A 27,536-nucleotide genomic window follows, 5' to 3' on the forward strand; every position below is an offset into this window, starting at 1 on the left:
ATTCTTCTGACTCAGCCTCCTGGGTAGCTGGGATTACAAACATGCACCACCATGCCTGGTTCATCTTTTCATTTTTAGTAGAAACAGGATTTCACCATGTTGGCCAGGCTGGTCTCGAATTCCAGACCTCGTGATCTGCCTGCCTTGGCCTCCCAAAGGGCTGGGATTACAGGCGTGAGCCACCGCACCCAGTCAGGATAAATTTTTAATACTCTTTTCTTTTTTAAAAGATACAGATCTTGTTCTGTCACCCAGAGGATGGAGTGCAGTGGTTCAATCATGGCTCACTGCAGCCTCCTGAAGTGAGCAATCCTCTCACCTCAGCCTCCTGAGTAGCTAGGACTATAGGTGTACACCATTATATCTGGCTAATTTTTACATTTTTCATACAGAAGGGGTCTCCCTATGTTGCCCAGGCTGGCCTCGAAATCCTGGCCTCAAGCACTCCTCCTGCCTTGGCCTCCCTATAATTCCTGCTGGAATTATAGGCCTCACATGTGCCACTACACTTGGCCAAAATTTTAACACTTTATAATATAAAATCGATACTGAGCATTTTTGCTTTTTTGAGATGGAGTTGCACTCTGTTGCCCAGGCTGGAGTGCAGTGGTGCAATCTCTGCTCACTGCAACCTTCACCTCCCAGGTTCAAGCAATTCTCATGCCTGAGCATCCCCAGTAGCTGGGATTACAAGAGCGTGCCACCACACTCAGCTAATTTTTGCATTTTTAGTAGAGACGGGGTGTCACCATGTTAGCCAGGTTGGTCTCGAACTCCTGACCTCAAGTGATCTGCCTGCCTCAGCCTCACAAAGTACTGGGATTACAGGCATGAGCCACTGCGCCCAGCTCATATAGAGCATTTTACTACACACCATCTTGGTAGTCATTTCATATGTGAATTCTTTTTATCAGGCCACTGACTTCTTTTTTTTGTTTTTGAGACAGTCTCGCTCTGTCGCCCAGGCTGGTGTGCAGCAGTATGATCTCAGCTTACTGCAACCTTCACCTTCTGGGTTCAAACAATCCTCAGCCTCCCAAGTAATCCAAGCTGGGATTACAGGCGTGTACCACCATGCACGGCTAATTTTTGTATTTTTAGTAGAGATGGGGTTTCACCATGTTGGCCAGGCTGGTCTCAAACTCCTGGGTTCAAGTTATCTGCTGACCTTGGCCTCCCAAAGGGCTGGGATTACAAGCGTGAGCCACTGCACCAGGCTGGGCCACCAACTTCTTAGCCATGTGTAATGGTGAATTTTCAGTGTTCACATGCCTGGCTTTGTTTAGCATTTGTCACTGTACTCAAATTTTGTTCCTTGAAAATCATGATCCTTAAGGCCAGGGGCAGGGGCTCACGCCTGTAATCCTAGCACTTTGGGAGGCTGAGGTGGGCAGACTGCCTGAGCTCAGGAGTTTGAGACCAGCCTGGGCATCACAGTGAAATCCCATCTCTGCTAAAAATACAAAAAAATTAGCCAGGCATGGTGGCGTGCACCCAGCTACTCAGGAGGCTGGGACAGGAGAATTGCTTGACCCCAGAAGATGGAGGTTACAGTGAGTCAAGATCACGTGATCATGCCACTGAACTCCAGCCTGGGCGACAGAGCGAGACTCCATCTCCAAAAGAGAAAAAAACAAAAAAGAAAGAAAATCATGATCTTTACCTTGCCTTTTCTGAAATAGCTTCTACTTTGTCCTGGTTCTCCTATCTTTCTAATCTCTGTGTGTCTTCACTGGCAAACCTGAAATAATAGTATCTCAGAGATCTAGTCTCAGTTGTTTTATGTTTATATACTTCTCCAGTTTTTAACTATCACCTACATGCTGATGAATCACAATCTCCATTTTGACTTATCACCTGACACTTAAGACACTTATTTCCAATAACCTACTGAACTTCTGCCATTTTGATGTTTCTTATGCAATTCATCCTCTAAATATTCAAACTAGTATATAAAAACGTGGTCCCTTCAGAATCTGTATTTCTGTTAAAACCATTACTAATGCACAAGCTAGGAACTATGAAGCCATTCTTATTACTATCCTTTCCTTACATACCTAAATTGTTCATTCTTTTTCTAAATCTTCCATCTCTGCCCTCCATCATCATTATTGCCACTGTGTCTTTGAACATATTATCCATAATCCAGAAAAATATGTACCAGAGGTGCCAAGGGGTATGTTGAAGTATGAAGAAAAATTAGATGTATTTATATTTAATTTTCATCGAACAATTAGGAATTAAGATTTACTAATATTCATGAATATGGATTGATACTGGTGCCTTCACTTACTCCATATTAGACGGTCAGGTGCAACACACGGTACACCAGGAATCCTAGAAGAGTAACGGGAGTTCTGCAACACATAAGAGTTAAGGTCAGACACAGTGGCTCACGCCTGTAATTCCAACACTTTGGGAAGCTGAGGTGTGCAGATCGCCTGAGACCAGGAGTTCAAGGTCAGCCTGGGCAACATGGCGAAATCCTGTTTCTACAAAAAATACAAAAATTAGCCAGGCATGGTGGTATGTGCCTGTAGCCCCAGCTACTATGGAGGCTGAGGTGGGAGGATTGCTTGGGCCCAAGAAGTCGAGGCTGCAGTAAGCCCTGTTCACACCACTGCACTCCAGCCTCGGTGACAGAGTGAGACTCTGTCTCAATTTAAAAAAACAAACAAACAAAAAAAGAGTTAACAGTGGACTTCTCGTTTATTCATTTTCGGCATGCTGCAACTTTTTGTAGTTCAAGTGTGTGACACATATTCAGTCAGGGTTTTTTGTACCATTAATCTGAAAAGTTCAAGTTATTTAAATATATTTTTAAATAGTTCATTTCAAAATTTTCTTTCTCACCTTTAATTTTTCCATAGTTACATATTAAAACAGTAGTACCCATCAATAAATTATCGTTTTTGAAACGTGTGTGCATTTATATCTATATGTATTTTTTTAGTACATGGTCAAATAAATTTTAATTAATGGGGATGTGTGATCAATGGTTTGAAGACCACTGACCTAGACTACTACAACAGCCTTCCAAATGTTCTCCAGGACTCGAGTCTTTCTCATCTCTCATTCACCACACTGTCATCAAGTATGGTCCTAAATACAGATGTTCTTCATTTGCTTAAAAGGTTCCACCGGCTCTCTACTATTTCTGAATTCACAAGCCTTAGAATGGATTTAAGATTCTTGATAACCTACTCCCGAGCTAACTTTTCAGACTCATCTCTAGTTACTCTATTTATACTGGCCTGTTTCTGTTACACTAATATGTCATACCTTTGCTCATGCTCTCTATATGGATTATTCTTTCTCCCTGTACGCTGGACAACTTCATGTTGTAGCATATATCAGTACAGGCAGGTGCTGCATAACTTTTCAGTCAATTACAGACCATATACATGATGGTGGTCCCATAAGATTATATATTTTTACTCTACCTTTTGTGATACAACTATTTTGCTCAAATATCATGTAATATACCACATCCTCCTCCTTGCCCAAAGGCAGGAATCATTACTCTTTCATCACAGTACATAATGTGCATATCACAGAATCTGTCACTCCACATGGAATTTAAAATCTTTAAAGAGATCATGTTTTATCTTGTTATTGCTAGAACCTAGCACAGTGCCTGACACAAAACAGGAGTAAACAGTTAATGAAAACATAGAGAAGATCCAAAAATGATCTTTAAATTTCCATATATCCTGTAAATCTAGCACCAGTAGCATAGTACCTTGGAATAAACATGTGGTAAGTTCAGATAAATGGTTTAAATAGATTTAAGCTAACCTAACAAAAAAACTGGAGCAGGTTAAAGTAAACAAATCAAGGTACATTCATACAATAGAACACTATACAGCTATTATAATTTATATCTACACAAATAGATGTTGGTAAAAATACCTATGTACTAGTCCCTTGTGTGTAAATATTTGTTAATTTATGAAAGTATCTTCAAATTTCAAATATATTATCGGAATGTTAGTCAAAAGGCTAATTTCTACTTAGTATTGTATTTAGACGCCACTCTCAAAGAATTTTGAGATGTGAAATAATTACCATCTGTTAGCTTTCCTATCTTCCAAGTGATTAAAAGGAAAATAAAACTTGTTTATTAGCTGACATATTTTGTATAATAGTTTCCCCAAGACCACTAAACACTCAAAACTACACCATTTGGTTTTTACTGGTAGTGTTTTCTGAAGTATGTCGTCTAAATCATTTTAATCAGAAGTATGCCCTTCTATAGATATGAAAACAAAATCACAAGCGACAAAAGAAAAAATAAGTTAGACATCATCAAAATTTTAAAAGTTTGTGCTTTAAAGGACACCGTCAAGACAATGAACACACAACATGTATAAACAGAAAAATTTTGCAAATCATATATCTAATAAGGGACTTTTATCTAGAACACATAATGAACTTCTATAACTCTATAGAAGTTATAACTTCTATAACTCAATAACAAAAAGACAAATAACCCAATTTAAAAATGGGCAGCCAGGCACAGTGGCTCATGCCTGTAATCTCAGCACTTTTGGGAGGGTGAGGTGGCTGAATCACCTGAGGTCAGAGGTTCGACCAGCCTGGCCAATATAGTGAAACCCCATCTCTACTAAAAACTACAAAACTTAGCCAGGCATGGTGGTGTTCACCTGTAGTCTCTGCTACTTGGGAGGCTGAGGCAGGAGAATTGCTTGAACCTGGGAGGTGGAGGTTGCAGTAAGCTGAGATTCTGCCACTGCACTCCAGCCTGGGCAACAGAGTAAGACTCTGTCTCAAAAAAAAAAAATTAGCAAAGGACCTAAACAGACATTTCTCCAAAGAAAATATACAAAATGGCCAATAAGTGTATGAAAAAATGCTCAATATCAGTCATTAGGAAAATGCAAGTCAAAACGACAATGAGATACAACTTCACATCCACTAGGATGGCTATAATTTTTAAAAAGACAAATAACAACAAATATTGGTGAGAATGTGGGAAAACTTATCTTCACACACTGCTAGTCGGAACGTAAAATGGTGCAGACACTTTCTTCTTCTTCTTTTTTTTTTCTTTTTAATAGAAATGGTGTCTCACTACATTGCTCAGGCTGGTCTCAAATTCCTGGGCTCAAGTGATCCTTTTGCCTCAGCCTCCCAAAGTGTTGGGATTACAGGCGTGAGTCACCATGTCTGGCTGGTGCAGCCACTTTGGAAAAGAGTCTGGCAGTTTCTCAAAAGGTTAAACATAGAGTTATCATATGATATCACTCTTAGGTATATATCCAAAATAAATGAAAATGTATGTCCACACAAAATCCTGCATATGAATGTTTATCGCAGCATTATTTGTAGTAGCCAAAAACGGCAACAACCCAAATGTTCATCAAATGATGGATAAACAAAATGTATTATATCCATACAATGGAATATTATTCAGCAACAAAAAGGAACAAAGTACAGTTATGCATCACTTAACAATGGGGATATGTTCTGGGAAATGCATTATCATTTTGTTGTGTGAACACCATAGAGTGTGCTTACACATACCTAGACAGTAGAGCCTACTACACAACTAAGCTATATGGTATGGCTTATTACTCCTGGGCTACAAACCTGTACAGCACATTACTATACTGAATACTGTAGGCAACTGTAACACAGCGGTATTTGTGTATCTAAACATAAAAAGGTACAATAAAAATACGATATTATAATCTTATGGGACCACCATCATATATGTGGTCTGTAATTGAAACATTATGCAGTGCCTGAATATACTGATACATACTACAACATGAATGAACCTTGAAATCATTATGCAAAAAGAAGCCAGTCACAAAAGGCCACATGGTATATGATTCCATTTATAAGAACCATCCGGAAGGACGCAATGGCTCACACCTGTAATCCTAGCACTTTGGGAGGCCAAGGTAGGTGGATCATTTGAAGTCACAAGTTTGAGCCCAGGCGGGCCAACATGGTGAAATCCTGCCTCTACTAAAAATACAAAAATTAAGCAGGCTTGGTGGCAGGTGTCTGCAGTCCCAGCTACTCAGGAGGCTGAGGCAGGAGAACTGCTTGAACTCAGGAGGTGGAGGTTGCAGTGAGCCGTGATCGAGCCACTGCATTGTAGCCTAGGTGACAGAGCGAGACTCTGTCTTGAAAGAAGGAAGGAAGGAAGGAAGGAAGGAAGGGAGGAAGGAAGGAAGGAAGGAAGGAAGGAAGGAAGGAAGGAAGGAAGGAAGGAAGGAAGGGAAAGAAAGGAAGGAAGGAAGGAAGGAAGGAAGGAAGGAAGGAAGGAAGGAAGGAAGGAAGGAAGGAAGGAAGAAAGAAAGAAAGAAAGAAAGAAAGAAAGAAAGAAAGAAAGAAAGAAAGAAAGAAAGAAAGAAAGAAAGAAAGAAAGAAAGGAAGGAGGGAGGGAGGGAGGGGGGAGGGAGGCAGGGGGGGAGGGAGGGAGGGAAAGAAAGAAGGAAGGAAGGAAGGAAAGGGAAAGAGAAAGAAAGAAAGAAAAGAAAGAAAGAAAGAAAGAGAAAAGAAAGAAAGAAAGAAAGAAAGAAAGAAAGAAGAGAAAGAAAAAGAAAGAAAGAAAGAAAGAAAGAAAGAAAGAAAGAAAGAGAGAAAAAAGAAAAGAAAAGAAAGGAAGGAAGGAAAGAAAGAAAGAAAGGAAGGAAGGAAAGGAAAGAAAGAAGGAAAGAAAGGAAAGAAAAGAAAGAAAAAGAAAAAGAAAAGAAAGGAAAGAAGGAAACAAAGAAAGACCCAGAACAGGCAAATCTACAGAGAAAGAAAGTAGATTAGTGGTTGGCAAGGACTGTGGGGAGGGAGTAATGGCAGTGACTGCTAATGAGTATGGGGTTTCTTTTTGAGAGGATGAAATGTTCTAAAATTAGATTGAAGTAATGGCTGTACATCCTCTCTGGAAATATACTAAAAACCATTGAGGTGTATATTTTAAATGGGTGAATTATGGCATGTAAATTATACATCCATCAAGTTATTTGAAAGGAAATATGCCCCCTCTTGGCATACTATCCAACTATAACACGATAAAAATGACATTCCTAACAGCAGAAAAGGAGTTTCTTTAAACACATTGCTGCTCTGAGATTTCCATTTGAAAAGCCAAAATTGGATCAGTATAGATTTACTTTTTTCTTTCTAAAATTCAATCATCTGCCTGGGTGCAGTGGCTCACGCCTATAATCCCAGCACTTTGAAAGGCCAAGGTGGGTGGATGTCTTGAGCCCATCAGTTTGAGACCAGCCTGGGCAACATGGCAAAACTCTGTGTCTATAAAAAGTAGAAAAATTAGCCGGGCATGCTCCTGGTCTCAGCTACCTAGGAGGCTGAGGTGGGAGGATTGCTTGCGCCCGGGGAGGTCAAGGCTGCAGTGAACTGTGATCGTGCCACTACACTCCAGCCTGGGTGACAGAGCGGGACCCTGTTCCAAAATAAATAAATAAAATAAAGCTCAATCATCAATATTAAACATTATATCAATATGAAATATGCAGAAATATTTAGCATGTTATTAATCATCATAGAATATTAACAGTAACAGTACTAAAAATGATGTTTAATTTGTAAAAGAAAGCTGAGCCAAAAAAATGCAACCATGGCCGGGTACAGTGGCTCATGCCTGTGATCCCAGCATTTTGGGAGGCCGAGGCAGGTGGATCACCTGAGGTCAGGAGTTTGAGACCAGCCTGATCAACAAGGCGAAACCCCGTCTCTACTAAAAATACAAACACTAGGCTGGGCATGGTGGCTCATGCCTGTAACCCCAGTGCTTTGGGAGGCCGAGGCGGGCGGATCACGAGGTCAGCAGATCGAGACCACCCTGGCTAACACGATGAAACCCCGTCTCTACCAAAAACACAAAAAAATTAGCTGGGTGTGGTGGCGGGCGCCTGTAGTCCCAGCTACGTGGGAGGCTAAGACAGGAGAACGGTGTGAACCTGGGAGGCGGAGCTTGCAGTGAACTGAGATGGCACCACTGGGAGGCGGAGCTTGCAGTGAACTGAGATGGCACCACTGAACTCCAGCCTGGGTGACAGAGAGAGACTTCGTCTCAAAACAAACAAACAAACAAACAAAAAAACCACTAGCTGGGCACAGGCGCCTGTAATCCCAACTACTCAGGAGACTGAGGCAGGAGAATCACTTGAACCTGGGAGGCGGAGGTTGCAGTGAGCTGAGAACACGCCATTGCACTCCAGCCTGGGCGACAGAGTGAGACTCTGTCTAAAAATAAATAAATAAAATAAAAATGCAATCACAATCTACTACTATTTTAAGATTCCTTCAAATTTTTATTCATGTTTTAAAATAATGTAGTTATAATCATGTTGTATATATAATTTTTAACATGTATCTATTCCATTATTTAATGGTTTTGAATAAATACATATACTATCTATTCAAGGTATATTTAGAGGTTGGACAAACTAGCATAAGTCTCAAGTTACAGAATTTATACTCTAGGTCATAATGTTTCTAAAAATACGGAAACCATTCACCTATTAGAAACTAGTAACATCTGAAATATACTTAACATACATACTCTTTTACCAAAAGCTTACTTTCAATCAAAATCATTTAATAGGGGGAAAGAAGGAAGGAAAGAATCTCCTTCCCCTACTTGTCCCCCAACACAAAACGGAGTGAGGAAAGGACAAAAAAAGCAATGGACAGAAAATCTAAAGAATAAATTTGTAGAAAGGTTGATTCACCAGCATTTCCTGGATATTGTGCCTAAGAGGACTCCAACTAAAGGGGCAATTGTTTGGCTATGTCTTTCTACTATGATGATTAATGCCTTAGTGCCAAATATTTGTTCATGTGGCATGTGGACAAGAAAAACTTCATGCATGTTAATTTAAGTATTAAAAAATTTAAGTCACTAAGAAGAGAATAACTATGACTTTATAGAAGGCAACAATATAATTTTTTTTTTTTTTTTTGAGACGGATTCTTACTCTGTCGCCAGGCTAGAGTGCAGTGGCATGATGTTGGCTCACTGCAACCTCTGCCTCCTGGGTTCAAGAGATTCTCTTGCTTCAGTCTCCCGAGTAGCTGCCTGTAATCCCAGCACTTTGGGAGCATCACTCGAGCTCAGGAGTTCAAAACCAGCCTGGGCAACATAGGGAGACTTTGTCTCCTGTAAATAAAAATTTTTAAAAATGATCTTGGTGTGGTGGTGCCTGTAGTCCCAGCTAGGAGGCTTAAGTGGAAGGATCACTTGAGTCCAGGAGGTTGAGAACGCAGTGCGCTATGACTGTGCCACTGCGCTTCAGAGCCTGGGAGACAGATTGAGACCCTGGCTTTTTAAAAAAAGAAATAAAACAATTTAATATTTTGGATAAGTTAAATTAGACATAACTGAACCACTGCATTCTGTCCCTTAACTGTTTTGCTAATATTGAAAAGGAATTGTTAAGTTCTATCTAGTCCCTTCTAATGCCTAGAATTCTAGTTGTTGAAGCATAGGAACTGAGCCACCACACCAGTTTCAGAAGACCACCAAGTTTCAACTGACTAGTCATGCAGTAATACTATAAAAACTGAAGACAAAAGCAAGTCAGCTGAAGAAAATGGAATAAATTTTGTAGATGTTGACATTAAATCAAAGCAATATTATTAACAAAGTATAAAGCTGATTTATACCATTTTTAGAATCCCAAACAAGTCCTACAGTTCCTATAAAAACTTGGGCCGGGTGTGGTGGCTCACGCCTGTAATCCCAGCACGTTGGGAGGCCGAAGCGGGTGGATCACCTGAGGTCGGGAGTTTGAGACCAGTCTGACCAACATGGAGAAACCCTGTCTCTACTAATAACACAAAATTAGCTGGGCATGGTGGCACATGCCTATAATTCCAGCTACTCAGGAGGCTGAGGCAGGAGAATCACTTAAACCCAGGAGGCAGAGGTTGCAGTGAGCAGAGATTGTGCCATTGCACTCCAGCCTAGGCAATGACAGCAAAACTCCATTTAAAAAAAAAATAAATGAAAATACTACTACTACAAAAAAAAAAAACTCGGCCGGGCGTGGTGGCTCAAGCCTGTAATCCCAGCACTTTGGGAGGCCGAGACGGGCGGATCACGAGGTCAGAAGATCGAGACCAACCTGGCTAACCCGGTGAAACCCCGTCTCTACTAAAAAATACAAAAAAAAAACTAGCCAGGCTCGGTGGCGGGCGCCTGTAGTCCCAGCTAGCGGCAGGAGAATGGCGTGAATCCCGGAGGCGGAGCTTGCAGTGAGCTGAGATCGCGCCACTGCACTCCAGCCTGGGCGACAGAGCGAGACTCCGTCTCAAAAAACAAAACAAAACAACACAACAACAAAAAAACTCAAAAACATGATAAAATGATTAAAATTTTAATGAGAAAAATTTTAAAACTTCCCACTTGGAGACATTTAAATTACAAATCTAAATTACTGGTACCGGCAAAAAAATGTAAGATAAAGCAACCTAAAGATGGAATGTAATTAAGGGATGTCAAAAGAATCGTTAAAACCAGAATGTACCACACCAATTTATGATATCTATTTTTCTCACAAACTTAATACATTGAGCACATACATATGAAATTCTATGCTATACAACTCTATATACACATATATAATACACAAATTCTCCTTTACCCACCCCTCCACCAAAAAAAAAAAAACACAAAAATATTAGGCAGGAGAAAGAATAAATGTAATAAACAATTCTGCTCTGGCAGGGCACAGTGGGTCACACCTGTAATCCCAGCACTTTGGGAGGCTGAGGAGGGCGGATCACAAGGTCAGGAGTTCAGGACCAGCCTGGCCAACATAGTGAAACCCCATCTCCACTAAAAGTACAAAAAATCAGCTGGTCGTGGTGGCAGGCGCCTGTAATCCCAGCTACTCGGGAGGCTGAGGCAGGAGAACTGCTTGAACCTGGGAGGCGGAAGCTGCAGTGAGCGGAGATCGCGCCACTGCACTCCAGGCTGGGCAACAGTGCGAGACTCCATCTCAAAAAAAAAAAAAAAAAAAAAATTCTATTCCTTTTACTTAATATTTTTACCACCACATCATTTCCTTGTAACTCATCTGGCATACTAAAAACACTTGAATTGACCTTCCTCAAGCTCCAGATCTTTACTTAGATTAACTAATGCCTTTTTATTTTTATTTATTTTTTAGATACATGGTCTCACTATGTTGCCCCAGCTGGAGTGCAATGGTTATTCACAGGCACAAACACAACACACTGCAATCTTAACTGCTGGGCTTAAGTAATCCTCCCACCTCAGCCTTCAGAGTAGCTGGGACTACAGGCCCATGGCCCAGCTTAATAAATGCCTTTTTAAAATGTAAATATCTACCAGAAGGGTCAGCATTATCCTTCACTCAAATCTACACATTAATGACCCAGTTTTGAGAAAAAAGAAAAAGGGAATCTCCATGAGAGTACAGCATGAGTCAGTTAAGTCCCCATAAGTGGATGACGGCTCACAGAAAGATATAAAAGACAGTGAAGGGAGACCAAGACCAAGACTAGCCTAAGATCCTAGGAGATAAGAGTAGGGCACTGAAAAACCCATGTTCCAGTATAACAGCCCTCTAGAACATCCAGTTTTCTTTCCTGTCCCCTATCATCACACTCATGCCATTTTATAAGCATTTCATTCACTTTACTGAGTATTATGTGCCAATCACTGAGCTGACAAGGGGTGACAAAGATGATAAAAAACACTACTTTTCATGAAGGGGTTATACGGGGGAAAGGGAGAAAAATAACCACAATGCACTAAAAACACCATAATGGAAGCATACACCAAGTACTACTAGGTCACAGAAGAGTAGGGCACTACTCTTTTGACTTGCGTTGTTCACTTTAGGAACATTCAGGTGTCAATCTGAAGTTTAGGAAAGAGGTAGAGGCAAGGGCAAGATTAGGAGTCATCTATCTATTCGCAGATAGTACCTTAAAGTAGTATCTGATAACATGTTAAAATAAAAACCAACTACACCTATAGGAATGTTGTAATTAACATGTAATGCAGAGAATCTTCCCCTTAAGCCTGGTTCACACTCAATACACCTGGTTCTTCTCAACCATTATGCTTTTGTTACTGCTATCCTTCCTTCAAAAATAAATAAATAAACAAAGAAATAAATAAAATTATATGTATGTTATTTTTACTATAGCTAACCAAAACTTTACCAATTGTTTCAGATTAACTTCTCCTTTTACAAAATACTTCCTAATGACTACCAAGTCAGGATTCTGGAGTTCTGATTTCACCTTTCCTACACTTGAAACATGTGTTCTTGACTAAATCCCTTAACCTTTCTGGATTTCAGCTATAAATAAAAAGGGTATTGGATTAGTTAACTTCTTAAGAGGTTCCTTCCAACTGTAATACTCTAGGAGTCTTCCTAACCTCACAAAGAACTCTGCATTACATGCTAATTACAACATTCCTATAGGTATTGTTGTTTTTTAACATGTTACCACAAAGTCTTTTAGTGCTCATTCATTTTCAGGTATAGCAGAAATATTAACAATTAGGATGACAAGCCCAAGAAAAAGACCTTCATATTTCTTAGGTATCTTATCTCCTCTACCAAATTACAAATTTCTTGAGAGAAACAACATTCTTTTTCTTAAATGTCTTAAATGAAGACTCTTAATAACATTTATTGAATAAGAAATAAGGCTGGGATCATAGAAACCAAAATGCTAAACTGAATATCACATTGTTTTTTTAAATGTGCTGTCTTTCCTTTTAAAAACAAAATCCAAACAGACATAGTATATACCCAATCATAAATTCCTCTTATATTTCCTGTATTACCTAACCACATCCAGGAATATAAATGGCATTTTGGGGAGGCGAGAGGAAGCTTACTGAAAGCAGGCTGATAAATCTTTATATACCATCTGTACTTATTCCTATATAATATAATAGTAAGAAACAGTCGGGAATTGGGAAAGGAGAAAAGAAAACATGAAACCACTATTTCTACTCCCCACTGCTATCATCACCACCATCATCTTAAAGGGAACATTATGAAAGTGGTGCATAAGGTAGGTGAGGAGAAAAAAGCAAGCACGGATATATTACCTAACAGCAAGGAAAATGATGTGCTCATGATGTGCAGCCTGATTTCAGGAGCATGTAAAAATAACTTGGATCTTTTCTATTATCACAGGGAAAATGTGAGCTCATGTTATAATAAAATAATTTCAAAGATTTTTTCCCCACTATCACACCTCTCAAGTACAATCAATTTTAAAACAAATTACCAGATGTTCTTGGTCAAACTGTTACACACTGTAATTGTTATTCAGATACACATGATAAACATGGATAATTACTAAGGAAAAAAACAGCAAAAGATCTTTGCAGTTTCATGATTCTTACCTGTTCACTCTCCTAGGACACTTGTCTGGTTTAATATCTACCTCATAGAGGTAGACATCAATCTTTGGGATTTCAACTTGAAAACAGTTAGCCAGAAGTTTAATGGGTTTGCCCATGGTGCCATAGCCAGGTCTTCTGGGCACCATGAGTAGGGGCTGGGCCCCAGCGGGTCCTGCCAGGGGAAGGGGAAAAACAAGAGTCACAGTTATAAGCTGTATTCCAAAGCCTTGTCAACCAGAGTATATTAGAATTTTAAGTACAGCTGATAATGGCTAAAACCTAGTTCTGCAAGATGACATCATTCCTAACACTTCAACTTCTATCACCCCAGATTTCCTCTCTTCATTAAAAATAAACACACAGAAAACTGTATGCCTCTGAAAAACTGTTCTGCAAAGGGCACAAACCAAGGTGACCATGAGCAAGCACAAGTCAGACCTAAAGAGTGTGAGACCAACAGCAAAGTAAAGTTAAAGAAAGTAGAAGAAAGGGCAGGGCATGGTGGCTCATACCTGGAATCCTAGCGCTTTGGGAGGCCAAGGTAGAAGGATCACTTGAGCCCAGGTGTTTGAGGCTACAGCGAGCTCATTTGGTAGAGATGAAACATCATTTCCACCAAAAAAATACAAAAAAAAATTACCTAGGTGTGGTTGTGCGAACCTGTAGCCACCAGCTACTTGGGAGGCTGAGGCAGGAGAATCACTTGAACTCGGGAGGTGGAGGCTGCAGTGAGCTGAGATCACACCACTGCACTCCAGCCTGGGCAACAGAGCGAGACTCCGTCTCAAAAAATAAAAAACAAAAAATAAAAACCCTGTCACAGAATGACAAACACTATATGATTTATATGATTCCACTTACATGAGGTACCTAGAGTAGTCAATTTCGTAAAAAACAGGAAGTAGATGTGTGGCTGCCGGGAGCTGAGACATGAGCAAACAGGGCATTGTTAAATGGATATAGTTTCAGTTTTACAAAATGAAAAGAGCTGTGGAGATTGGTTGCACAACACTGTGAATGTACAGAACACTAGCGACTGTACACAAAAATAGTTAAGATGGTAAATTTAATGGTATGTATATTTTACATTTTTTATCAAAAAATTTTAAAGAAAACCTAAGTGATGTCCAGCATTAAATTTTTGAAGCTCAAAATACAGCTTTGTTAATCAAAATTCAAACAATAAATTAATAAATGACTATTATCTGAATAAACTAAAAATTACATTTAAAAAAATCTTAAAAGTCCTCCAAATAAATTAAATCCACAATTTAAAATACTTCCACACACATACAAAAAGATTCCAGACCCAGATGGCTTGACTAGAGAATTATACCAAACATTTAAGGAAAAAAATAACACCAATATTATACAAACATTTCCAGAGAACAGAAAAAAAGTAAACATACCTCAATACAATTTATGATGCCAGAAAAATTCTGGTACTAAAACCTGACAAAAACACTATAAAAAAGGAAAATCATAAGCTAATCTAATTCATGAATATACATGCAAAAATCCTAACAAAATGTTAAATTAAATCCAACAATATATCAAAAGAATGAGTTTGTATCAGGAATAAAAAATTGCTCTAACTTTTTATTCAGTGTAGACAAAAATAGACTAAAATGCTGCCTGAATCATTTGTTTTTAAATTTTGCTTTGTGTTTTTTAAAAAAATCTCTTCAGAGGGCATAATCTTTCCTATCCTAGCCTGAGGTAAGTAATACTGTACAAATTCTGTACTAGCCCTTAGTACTGGCTCTGCCAATTATCTAATCATTTGACCATCACCAAATACTCTCCCTGAATTTGTTTCCTGATCTAAAAAATGAAAATACTTGACCTGCCTCCTTCTTATGAAACTTGTCAAGATCAAATTAGAAAAAGCACAAATTCTAAAATTTATCAAGTTCTGACTATGTCTCGGGCAATGTGCTAAATGCTTTTATTTTCCACCATGCCCGGCTAAGTTTTTGTATTTCTGATAGAGATAGGGTTTCACCACGTTGCCCAGGATGGTTTTGAACTCCTGAGAACAAGTGATCTGCCCACCTCGGCCTCCCAAAATGCTGGAATTACAGGCATGAGCCACCACGCCTGGACTGCTAAATGCATTTACATGCATTATCTCATTTAATCTTCATACCAACCCTATAAAGGAAGGAATCATTTTACAGACGAGGAAAACTGAAATAATTTGCCTAAAATTTTTATAGCTAATAAGAAGAATTGGGATTGTAACCTGCCATGCTGGACTCTCTGTTCTGTTCCATTAGTCATTTCTTTCACCAATACCACACTATCTTGATTACAGCAGCTTTAGAGTAAGCCTTGAAGTTAGATAGTGTCAGCCCTCTGAATTCTGAGTGAAAAAGTGTTATGATCTGATTTAAAATTTTTTTTTAAGTATCATTCCAGCTGCTGTATGAAAAATTATATGTAAGGGTACAGGCAGGGAGACCAGTCAGCAGGCTATGTAGCTGTCTAGGTGAAAGATAATGTTGGCTAGGATTACAGTAGTACAGTTAGGGGAGTGATGTGGATGTGGAAAACATTCAGAAGGTAGGCCTGACAGGAATTGTTAAATGGACTAGATACGGGGTATGAGGAAAAACATTCTCAGGGATTTTTGGTCTGTACAACTGAAAGAACAGAAGAGTCATTTACTGAGATAGGAAAGACTCAGTGATAGTAGCAAGTTTGGAGAGGAAATCAAGAGGATTTTAAGGACATGCTAAATTTGAGGTGTCTACAAGTAGATGAATAGTAAGCAGTTAGACGAGTGTGGAGTTCAGGGGAGAGGTCCAGGCTGGAGGTGTAAATGTGGGTGTCCTCAGCATATAAATGTTATTTAAAACCACTGGATTAGAGATCAGACAGACTGTGGCATGGATACAGAATACTAACCCCCAGGATACTTCCAATATTTAGAAATTAGGGAAATGAAAACAGCAAAGGAATTGAAAAAGTAACAGCCAACAAGGTTAGAGAAGGACCTGGAGAGAGTGGTATCCTGAAAACCAAACGGGGAAAATTGTGTTTCAAGAAGAAAATGTCATTAGATGTGGATGAAATAAAATGAAGATTTGGGAACTACTGGGTTTAGCTAAGTCTTTGTTGACCTTGATAAAAACAATTCCAGTGAAGTGCTTGGGACAAAACACCAACTGTAGTAAGTTCAAAAAGAACAGCCTGAATTTGATCAAGCCCTTGGATCCACTAGCAGTTTATAGGAAATTCAAAGGATTATGTTAAATTACATTGTAAAGATGGAACTAGCAAAATCCAGGTAGTGAAAAATTCTAAAAGGACAAACAACCCATACATTTCAGAGGAGAAAAACATGGAGAGAAAACTTGCCGATTAAGATACTTAAAAGACATATCGATCAATCACAATGTGTAGAACTTACTTGGATTTTGAATCAAAAAATTTTTTTAGGCCGGGCGTGGTGGCTCATGCCTGTAATCCCTGCACTTTGGGAGGCTCACACGGGTGGATCACCTGAGGTCAGGAGTTCAAGACCAGCCTTGCCAACATGGTGAAACCCCGTCTCTACTAAAAATACAAAACTTAGCTGGGCGTCATGGTGCGTGCCTGTAATCCCAGCTACTCAGGAGGCTGAGGCAGAAGAATCGCTTGAACCTGGGAGGAGAAGGTTGTAGTGAGTCAAGATCATGCCACTGAACTCTAGCCTGGGCAACAGAGGGAGACTCCATCTCAAAAAAAAAAAAAAAAAAAATTTTTTTAAAAGGCAAACAGTTTAAAAAATATGTGAGACAAGTAAAAATTTGAACAATGATTAGAACACTTTATGAGTGATTATTCTCATTTTGCTGTGATAATGGTACTGTATATTTTAAGAGTCCATAACTTTTATAGTTACTACTAAATATGAATAAAATCATATTATATCTAGAATATACTTCAAAAATATAAAGGAGGGAAAAATAGAAGAGATGTGATTGGTTGGACATGGGTTGATGACTGGGTTTGGGTGGTGGGTACAATAGAGTTTATTATACAGTTCTGCCTATTTGTATACATCCTAAAATCTCTATAGTAAAATATCATTAAAAAAAAGAGAGAAATGGCCATTTCCTTTGCATGTGTCATCTCTTTTCACTATCCTATTGTACAGATAAGAAAATTAAGGTTAAGGAAGATTAAATGCACTGCCCAAAGTAGCAGTTAACTTTTTCTGATAGACTTTATTTTTTAGAGAGGTTTTAGGTTCACAGCAAAATTGAACAGAAGGTAGAAATTACCCATACGTCCCAGGCCTCCTGCCCCTACAAAGGCACAGACTTCCCACTATCAATATCCTCTACAAGAGGAGTACATTTGTACTCAAACCTACACCGACACATCATTAATAAATTTCAGTTAATTTAAGAGCCAGAATCTGTCTCTAAAACCCATGCTTTTCACACTATATCACACTGTCAATTTTTCCTCCACTGTCATTATTTTATCTTGTGTTTTTTAAATAATTTGGCACAAAGGGAAATTCTGTTGCATAATAAGCAATGAACAGAACTCTATAGATACTAATCAAGTTTAGTATCCAGAAGATATTTTAATGTAAATTAGCAGATGAAACAATTCTGTCAATATAATGAATTATACTTCCAATGAAGCATATTTTAGTTATTTAACAAATACACGTACTGCCCACTAGAGTTGAAAATATAGCTAGCTACACAGAAATATAAAGCACTATGTGGACTTGCTCTCTATATCAAACTTTTCTTTCAGCAGCTATTGTACGTACTGGATAATAACTAACCAAACTAAATTTCAAACATAAAACCATACATTTTCAAAGCATGTGTCCATGTTGTCCACTCTTCTAGTAATCCAATATGTATCAGTTGGAAAGTCTAAAGCTAAACAATAGCCTACAGCAAATGTGACTGATGAAAAACAAGCAGTGAATAAATCAAAATCAACTATAACATATACTATAGCCAATTACCAAATTATAGCTATTCACTGGAAATGTTCTCTTTAATATTCATGGAATACCTATTTCAACAATTCTACTTCTAAGAATTTATCCAAAAGCAAGTACTAGACCAGTATACAAAGACATATGTACTAGAACACTTACAAAGTTTTAGTCATAATAACAACAAACTGGAAAAAATCTAAACCACTCTCAATGATACTGATCAATATACAGATAAAATTAAATGCTATGTACTCAGTATAAATAATTATACTGTTATACAGATATAAGTAATGATATGGGAAAGATATGATGCATTACTAAGTGGAAAAAGTAGGTTAAAAACAATTCGTATGATAAATAGACAGATCTCTGGGAAGATATATAAGAAAGAGTTAACTATGGTTTTATCTGGAGGATAGGATCATATTTTCATCTTCTATTTGAGACATTCTTATTTTGTTTTTTAAAGTAATAAACATGTGGTTATTATTTTATAATCAGAAAAAGAATGCATTTTTGGGCCAGGCGCGGTGGCTCACGCTTGTAATCCCAGCACTCTGGGAGGCCAAGGAGGGTGGATCACCTGAGCTCAGATCTGGTTCAAGACCAGCCTGACTAACATGGTGAAACCCCATCTCCTCTAAAAATACAAAAATTAGCTGGACGTGGTGGCGGGCACCTGTAATCCCAGCTACTAGGGAGGCTGAGGCAGGAGAATCGCTTGAGCCCCGGAGGCGGAGGTTGCAGTGAGCCAAGATCATGCCACTGCACTCCAGCCTGGGTGACAGAGCAAGACTCCGTCTCAGGAAAAAAAAAAAAAAAAAGAATACATTTTTGTTTTGGAAAAAGAAATATACTCTGTTGATCTCAAAATATAACTTAATGAATTGTCTCTGATTTTATACGTGTCAAGTCTGCAAACCTAAGTAGTAAACAGCATGGAACTTCAGGAACCTCCTACCTGCTAATTCCACTTTTTCATTCAGTGAATCTGTCCAAACATACTGCACTTATTACTAGGCTCACTACAATTAAATAATCACTTATAGAACATTCAGCCAGTTGAGGGTTAAGCTTATCAGATGGCAGCAGGGAAACAATTTATTTCTTTTTTTGAGACGGAATCTCACAATCTCGCACTGTCACCCAGGCTGGAGTGCAGTGGCGCGATCTCGGCTCACCGCAACCTCCGCCTCCCAGGTTCAAGCACTTCTCCTGTCTCAGTCTCCCAAGTAGCTGGGATTACAGGCGCATGCCACCATGCCCGGCTAATTTTTGTATTTTTAGTAGAGACAAGGTTTCACAATGTTGGTTAGGCTCCTGGTCTCGAACTCCTGACCTCGTGATCTGCCTGCTTCGGACTCCCAAAGTGCTGGGATTACAGGTGTCAGCCACTGCACTCGGCTGGGAAACAATTTTTTTTTGGGATGGAGTTTCACTCTTGTTGCCCAGGCTGGAGTGCAATGCTGCAACCTCAGCTCACTGCAATGTCCGCCTCCTGAGTTCAAAGGATTCTCCTGCCTCAGCCTCCTGAGTAGCTGGGATTACAGGTGCCTGCCACCATGCCCAGCTAATTTTTGTATTTTTAGTAGAGACGAGGTTTCAACATTTTGGTCAGGCTGGTCTCGAACTCCTGACCTCAGCTGATCCACCCACCTCAGCCTCCCAAAGCGCTGAGATTATAGGAGTGAGAAACAATTTTTAAAAGGCATTTCCTCCCTTGAAAATAAAAGGGGACATTTCCCTTGTTATTAGCAAGAACCCATTTTGCAATCTATTCTTTCACCATTTTTAAAGTTCACAGAAATACTATGTCTCTCTCATATTGTTAGAAGATTCAGAAATCAGTTAAAATTACCAAGTATTAGTAATGACTCAAAAGTAGTATTAGGTAAGCCTACAACTGAGAACATATTCTCGTAAAATTTCTTCCACAAATGAAAAACCTAAAAATATGGGTGGGCATAGTGGCTCACTCCTGTAATCCCAGCATTCTGGGAGGCTGAGGCAGGAGGATCACTTGAGCCTAGGAGTTCACGACCAGCCTGTGCAACATAGTAAGATCCCGTCTCTACAAAAAACAGTTTTTTAATCTAAAAATATCTCACATCAAAAGACTGTAGATACCACGTTCTGATTTCCCAAGAACTTGACAATTTGGAAATGATGTATAAAATAACTGGCTGACATAAAACAAGGAATTCTAGGCCAGGTGCAGTGGCTCATGCCTGTAATCCCAGCACTTTGGGAGGCCGAGGCGAGTGGATTACCTGAGGTCAGGAGTTCGAGACCAGCCTGGCCAACACGGTGAAATCCCGTCTCTATTAAAAATACTAAGCCGAGATCCCGCCATTGCACTCTAGCCTGGGCGACAAGAGCAAAACTCTGTCTCAAAAAACCAAAAAAACAAAGAATTCTTCATTTCCTTAAACTGACATTTCAGACTAATGCACACAATTTTTTATTGTAACCAAACCACAAAATGCCCACATTTTAATGTATAAGAGAATGCATCAGTTGTGTGACAAGATTTTGCTGAATCTCAATAGTAGTTTTTTTTTTTTTAAGCAGTGGCTAGCCAAAGAAAGTCATTAATATTAACACAGATAATGGCAGAAAACCACAGAAACTCCAAATACAGAAAGGCTGTTCATGTATCCTAACAGCATAACCATTATGGCTGAAAAACCACACAATATTCTTTCTCACATCTGTTTTGTTAATGAGCCAAGAATGAGGGTCTATTCAGTATCCAAGACAACTGAATTAGAAGGTAGGAATGTCTGGTAAATGCTGTTCATCTCAACAGTCTGAGAATAAACAGGTCTGGAAAGGATACTGATCTTAAATAATCTTTTTAGTTTTACCTTCCTGAAAACAGAATTATCACTTTGGTATTTTTTTCCCTACCCATTAGCAACAACAAAAACTTATAAATTACTTTTTAAGATTCTACCTCTAATTACTGTAAGATAATATGTTTTGATAGATTAATATTTTAATTCATCTTTCAGGTAGACCCTCAAGTATTTTAAGAATATAGAAACCAGTGTGAAACTAGATGGCTATATTATAAAGCAAAATGGTATTCAACTAGAATCCATCAGCTTAGACAATTTGGCAAGAATTCTACTCTGAGCCAGGGTTTTTCCATATACAACAGAGAATTCTTCCAGGAAATGTCCCCTTTACAGGGCCCCAGGCCTCTTTGCATACTGTCAGGCCAGGCAGTAACTAAAAAACGCAATGTTCCCATTGGAAGATATAAACTAACATAAATTAATTCTAAATTACCAACTTATTACATATATTTCTCCAAAAAAGCAAAATGAGGTAGCATCTAGATATCTTTTCATTCATTCTAATGGCTTTCCTAAATAACTTAATTCCTTAATTTTTAAAAAACTAAACAGATTAGTTTAAAATTTGGTTTAAAAATGTAAAGAATGGTTATATGAGGCTGACAGAATCATGGGTAATTTTTAAAATGTCTTCATGTTAACTCAATTACATTTGAAGGTTATCTATATGTTTTTTCCCTTAAGTCTTTGTTTAGAAGAAAAAAAAGTTATTTTATGTCTCATTTTCTGTTTTTCCTCAGAGTCTCTTTCAATGACAGAGAAGAAAAATTCTAAACCAAATATCAAAACAATCTTGCACATTTTTATAAGTCCCACTGCCAGTCAAGTTCAATAAATATATATTTTTTTAAGTCATAATGGTCACTCCAGGGCAGCACAAGCCAAAATTTAAGTGACAACCCAGTAGAAAAACCTTTATCATTTTCAAAATTCATGCCCACAGACAGAGCAGTAATTTGATTTTTTTCCTCCAAGGCAAAGAACTACAAGTGAGAAAATTTATATAATGACAAAAACATTTCCCAAAGTTATTAAAAAAGATTGTTTTCTGGGAGGCCGAGGCAGGCAAATCACCTGAGGTTAGGAGTTCAAGACCAGCCTGGTCAACATGGCGAAACCCCGTCTCTACTAAAAATACAAAAAATTAGCCGGGCACGGTGGTGTGCACCTGTAATCTCAGCTACTCGGGAGGCTGAGACAGGAGAATCACTTGAACCCAGGAGGCAGAGGTTGCAGTGAGCTGATATTATGTCACTGCACTCCAGCCTGGGCGACAGAGCGAGCAAGACTCCATCTCAAAAAAAATAAATAAATAAAAAGAAGATTGTTTTAAATAGTAAATTTGGACCCTGATGGCATTATATATTTTAGTAGGTATTTTTAACCCATAATTTTTATCTACATCATTCATATCCCAATCTTGAATTAATTCTAGCTTCCCATATATGCAACTTTTATTCCTTTGGAACTTGGTTCCAAATAACTTTTTTAAAACTTTTATTATTAAATAAGCACAGAACTCTAAAACAACTATTTTAAGACACAAATTTAAAAGTACAAATAAGAAAGAAACAGTCTATTCACTTTTGCAAGACTGTATAAAACTTCCACCAAACATCAAACAATTTGCATGTCATTAATTTAAGGTAAAAGTAAATGTTTTTCTTCCATTATAAAGTGTAGTTCCTCTGTCCTAAACGCTAGTCTAACATTATCTGAAAACACAGACTAGAATAGTATGGACCTAAAAAATGAGTACTCAGGAGAAGTAATATCATCAAGCATCTCTGCCGCTCCCTATTTCCATCTTATTTAGAACTGAAACACAACCTATACTCTTAGTTCAGCAGTAATTAGACCACAGAAAATGGTGTTTCACCAGATGTTCTCCTAACTAGTCACAGACACAGACGTTAAACTGTTGATTAATTTTTAACTAATTGAGCCTTTTCTTGTTAAATCAAAGTTCTGATGGTACTAAATCAGTAGATTGCACAAGATATCCTTAAAAAGCATTCAAAATATTTCATATGAAAGAACGAATACTAACTTATATGGTATTTGTATTCGAGGTTCCCTAATGTAAATAAATTTAACAGTTTTCTGTGTATCCACCGAACAACTGGAATTTAAAATATCCTATCACAAGATGATTCCTGAGAATCTCCACACAAAAGAAAAACTTATGATAGAACTGGAGAGCCAAGATTCAATATTGACTCAATAGACTTTTTGAGAACATTTATACTAAAAGTTTAAAATCGAAATATATGTCAAATTATGAATTTTTTTTTTTTTTGAGACAGGGTCTTGCTCTGTCACCTAGGCTGGAGTGCAGTGGCGCGATCATAGCTCACTGCAATCTCTGCCTCCTGGGCTCAATCCATTCTGCCTCAGCCTCTCAAGTAGCTGGGACTACAGACATGTGCCACAGTTCTCGCCTAATTTTTCTGCTTTTTGGAGAGGCAGGTCTCACTATGTTACCTAGGCTGGTCTCCAACTGCTGGGCTCAAGGGATCATCCTTCCTCAGCCTCCCAAAGTACAGGCATGAACCACCACGCCCAGCCTAAATTATGGATTTAAAATTTAGTTGCACAGCTATGCTTTCAACTTTACACTAAGCATACCAATTATATATAAGTCTCAGGAATAATGAAAATTTTGTTTTTGATAACGTCAATCTTGAGCCAAAGTATAGCTTATCTTCATTAGGCTACCTTCAATCATGTATAAACTGTACTGAAGAAAAAACTTTACTTTTCAAGAGACCCAAGCATATAGTTGATAATCTAACTACACACTTGCCCAAATGTGAAGACAGCTAAATGGGTATCTATTTCAGCAACGGGACACCCAAAAAAGAAGAGGTAAAATGTATTTTCTGAGCCGTACTTGGCTAGTTGTACTAGCTGACTAGGTGGTTTGATGTTAACAAATGTTTTCTAAGACAATGTCCATATATATGGGCACAATATCATATGAAAAACCCTAAGAAGATAAAGCAAAAACTTTAAAACTTTTTTGAAATATCTTTAAAAGTTTTAGGACGATTAATAAAGGGTCTGACTTTCATGATTTGTTTTCCAGACTTGACAACAGGACAGTTATGTACAAAGATCACCTACGGTGCCAAATAATCACATTTCCTATACAGTAAAACAGCAGTATGGTAATTTTTAAAAAAAGGGCAGGACAGTTTCAGAAATACACAAATCAAAACTGAATAAGAATCTAAATCTTTTCACAATCCAGACAGACTTTCCGTTTTTAAGACGATATGGGGCAAGGCGAAACAATGGAGCATGAAAAAGAGATATAGTAGAAATTGATTAGAGAAACTTCCATGTAACAAAATTTGTTTAAAAAAAATTTTTTAACTCTCCCCATCTCACTTCCCCAGTTTGAGTGCTGTTTTGCATCCATTTGACACTTAATACTCAATCTATTCAACAAAGTTCTTGGCTATCATTATGTCACTGGTTTCTTTTACATAAGTTTTTCTTATATCAAATTGGCAAAAAGAGATATGGAATTCAGGAACTTGTAACACCATTAGTAACAAGACAGTCTCGCAAATATTTTGAAAATTAATTTACGAACTTGTGATCGTCTGAAGCATGCTTTCAAATTTAAAATGCCAAGCATGATCACTTGTTAGGCAAACCGTTATGCAACACCTTTCTGTCTCTGAATTAATTACTTTAGAACCATAAAGAGTACTTTTCCTTTTTTAAGGACAAGTACTATCCATGTTGCAATTTTCTCTTACGACTGCAAGACTGCTTTCTTCCCCGCGAAGATAAAGCAGTTTTCTTAAATTCCAAATTTCCAGGAATATGACAACTACTTTTCTAGGGAATAGAGAATGAAACAAAAAATGCTGTCAGCAATTTTAAGATCCACCTCCTCGTATAAGCAGTGATCCAGGCTGCTATGACATTTCCAAGCTCCTCAGAAACTATCTACCATGCTGCCACAAACAACAGAAAAGAACTCGAGGGTGGGAGCAATGCCATGTTGAATTTAATATTGCACCAACACCTCCTTCGAACTTAATTTGAAGTTATCCGTTATCTCAGTGTATCTTCACAACTACCCTAAGAGGTAGGTAAGGGAGCTGGCTGGCTGCCCAGCCTCTACGGAGCACACAAACTGGCTAAAGGACAAGAACTCCAACTAGACAATGGCAAACCATTCTAAAGTCTAGAAAAAGGGTACTCCAGCAAAGAGTAATACCGCTTAGATAACCCCAAACTTAAATCCTCCAAGCGTTTCCCCGCCTCGCAGTTTCGCCGACTCAGGGGCCCCCGGGGAACTGCGGCTGGGCTGCGGGGAGATCGCAGGGGAGCAGGGCGAGGGGCGGGAGACCAGGGGATGCCCGCCCGACGCTCACCTCGCGCACCTGGGCCGGGCGGGAGGAGCAGGGAGACTCAGAGGACAGTAGCTTGGTGACACTCCCTACCTGGCCCAGAGACTCTGACTCACCTGCGGAGCCGATTTCCATTCATGGAGCTGGGGGGAGTGCTTCGAGGGAGAACGGAGCCCGCCACTGGGGGCAAGGAGGCGGCCCGGGGGGCGACGCCGCGCGACGGACACTCTCACTCGACCCCGAGGCGGGGGCGGCGACGGCTTCCCCTGAGCAACCGCACTCCAAAAGCTCTGGGCCGGAAGAGTCGCGGACGGAAAACGGCACGGGACTAGGCGAGAGGAAGGGGAGACGTGAGGCGCGGACACAGGGGAGTCCCGTCCGGAAGTTGCATCGCCCGCGGCCGCCGACGCTCCCACCGCTCCTCCACGACTGCGGGCCACCGCCGCCGACCTGCCCGGGGCCGCCCCGGAAGCCCGCCGGCGTCAGTTCCGCTGCCTGGCTTGCCCGGCGTCCTCGCCTCGCCTCTGGGCCCCGAGCCGTGCCTGAGCGACGTCGGGGCGGGAGCGGCCGGCGCGGAGGACGCCGGGGAGGTGTCCGGGAGCCGGGCCACATGCGGCGGGCTCGGCCGTCCCCGGCGTGGCAGTGCCGGCTGGAGACAACCCGAAGGGGCAGGACTCCTCATGCCGCACGAGTGGGGGCGGTACCTGTCTGCGGCGACGTCGCGGCTGGCGGCGGGGCTTACCTGAGGAGTAGCCTACCTGGAGCTGGCGGGTGAAGGACCCAAGCCTGCCGCGGAGGCCCCGAGCCGAGACCGCTGGGGTAGGGCCACCCTCCTTCCTGAGCCCCCGCCACGCCCAGTCCGAGCCGCCCCACGCGCCGCCTCCTCACAGGCGGTCAAGTGACCACCGCAATTGACCTAACTCCTAGACTGCTTTAACGACCATTTTTAGGATTAAAAAAAAATGTGTTATAGTTTGGAAAAAGATGACTAACGAACAGGACACTACACAAACAGATCGAGTAATTTCCATGTTTAAAACTCTTTAATAGCGCCTCGTCACACTTGGAAAACCTAAACTCCTTTCCAGGGTGAAAACGCACGGCGTAAACGGGCCCCGCCTGTGCTACAGCTGTACTGCTCGGCTTCCAATTCCCCCAACGGGCCAAGCGCTGCTTTTTTCTGACTTGGGGCTTCTCTGCTTTTGGTTCCCTTGGCCAGGAACCCTCTCTTTCCTCTCCACCCTCCCTTTACTCCCTACCCTACAGTTTCTTTTTACGTCTCAACGGAAGACATCTGAGACGCCTTTTCCGGACCACCCATGGTGGGGCACCTGTTAGTCTACTACAGTATTGCCTTGGTAGCCCTTTGCCCAGTCTGTTATTTACTACTTGTGTGCCCCCCACCCCACTTGAATGTCAGGCAAATAGTAGGTCCCTAATAAATATTTGTTTCCTTAATGAAGCATGATACTATTTTATTCAGGCTGAGGAATGATTCATAATTTCTCCCCATGTCCTTATGCTTCAGTAATACGGTTGTTTTTTTTTTTTAATCAAAATAATTTTTTAAAGAGGAAAAGGAGAAACAATATCCTATCTTCAGTTCCCCTCACTGTGGGACTTTGGATCAGTCACTTGATCTCTTTGGGCTTCAATTTTCTTATCTGAAAAATTGAGAGAACAGTATTTACCTTACACAGTTGTAAGGTTAGGGAATGTACATAAAGCACAGAGGAAACCCTCCTCAAATTTTAGTGAATAACAGAAGTATTTACCATTTTAAAGCACTTACCATATAATATTAAACACTTAATAAATGTATGGGACTCAAAACCACATCTGACTCCAATTCTGTCTTTCTTTCGGCTTCCTTCACATCCCTACCCCCGTGGCTGAAAATACCCTCCCCAATTTTAAAATATCAAATTAAATGTCACCAGATGAAACAC

The 27,536-nt window shown here is 39.7% G+C and overlaps 1 protein-coding gene across 3 annotated transcripts in view; it reads right to left on the bottom strand.

Annotated features, from left to right (window-relative positions):
* Positions 1–26,024, bottom strand: part of AGO3 (argonaute RISC catalytic component 3) — a 139,720-nt gene extending 113,696 nt beyond the window's left edge. The window contains exons 1-2 of one of the 3 annotated variants that reach the window (XM_007979423.3): positions 25,704–26,024; positions 13,400–13,571 (exon numbers count right to left, since the gene is read on the bottom strand). In XM_007979423.3, coding sequence (XP_007977614.1) covers positions 13,400–13,571; positions 25,704–25,722 — 191 coding nt within the window. In that variant the 5' untranslated portion in view covers positions 25,723–26,024. Of the gene's footprint in view, positions 1–2,293; positions 2,801–13,399; positions 13,572–25,703 lie in introns of those variants that run through there. The other 2 variants (XM_007979422.3, XM_037997061.2) reach the window with 2 other exon arrangements.
* Positions 26,025–27,536: the final 1,512 nt, after the last annotated feature.

The sequence above is a fragment of the Chlorocebus sabaeus genome, chromosome 20, assembly GCF_047675955.1.
Source record: "Chlorocebus sabaeus isolate Y175 chromosome 20, mChlSab1.0.hap1, whole genome shotgun sequence".
Lineage (NCBI taxonomy): Eukaryota > Metazoa > Chordata > Mammalia > Primates > Cercopithecidae > Chlorocebus > Chlorocebus sabaeus.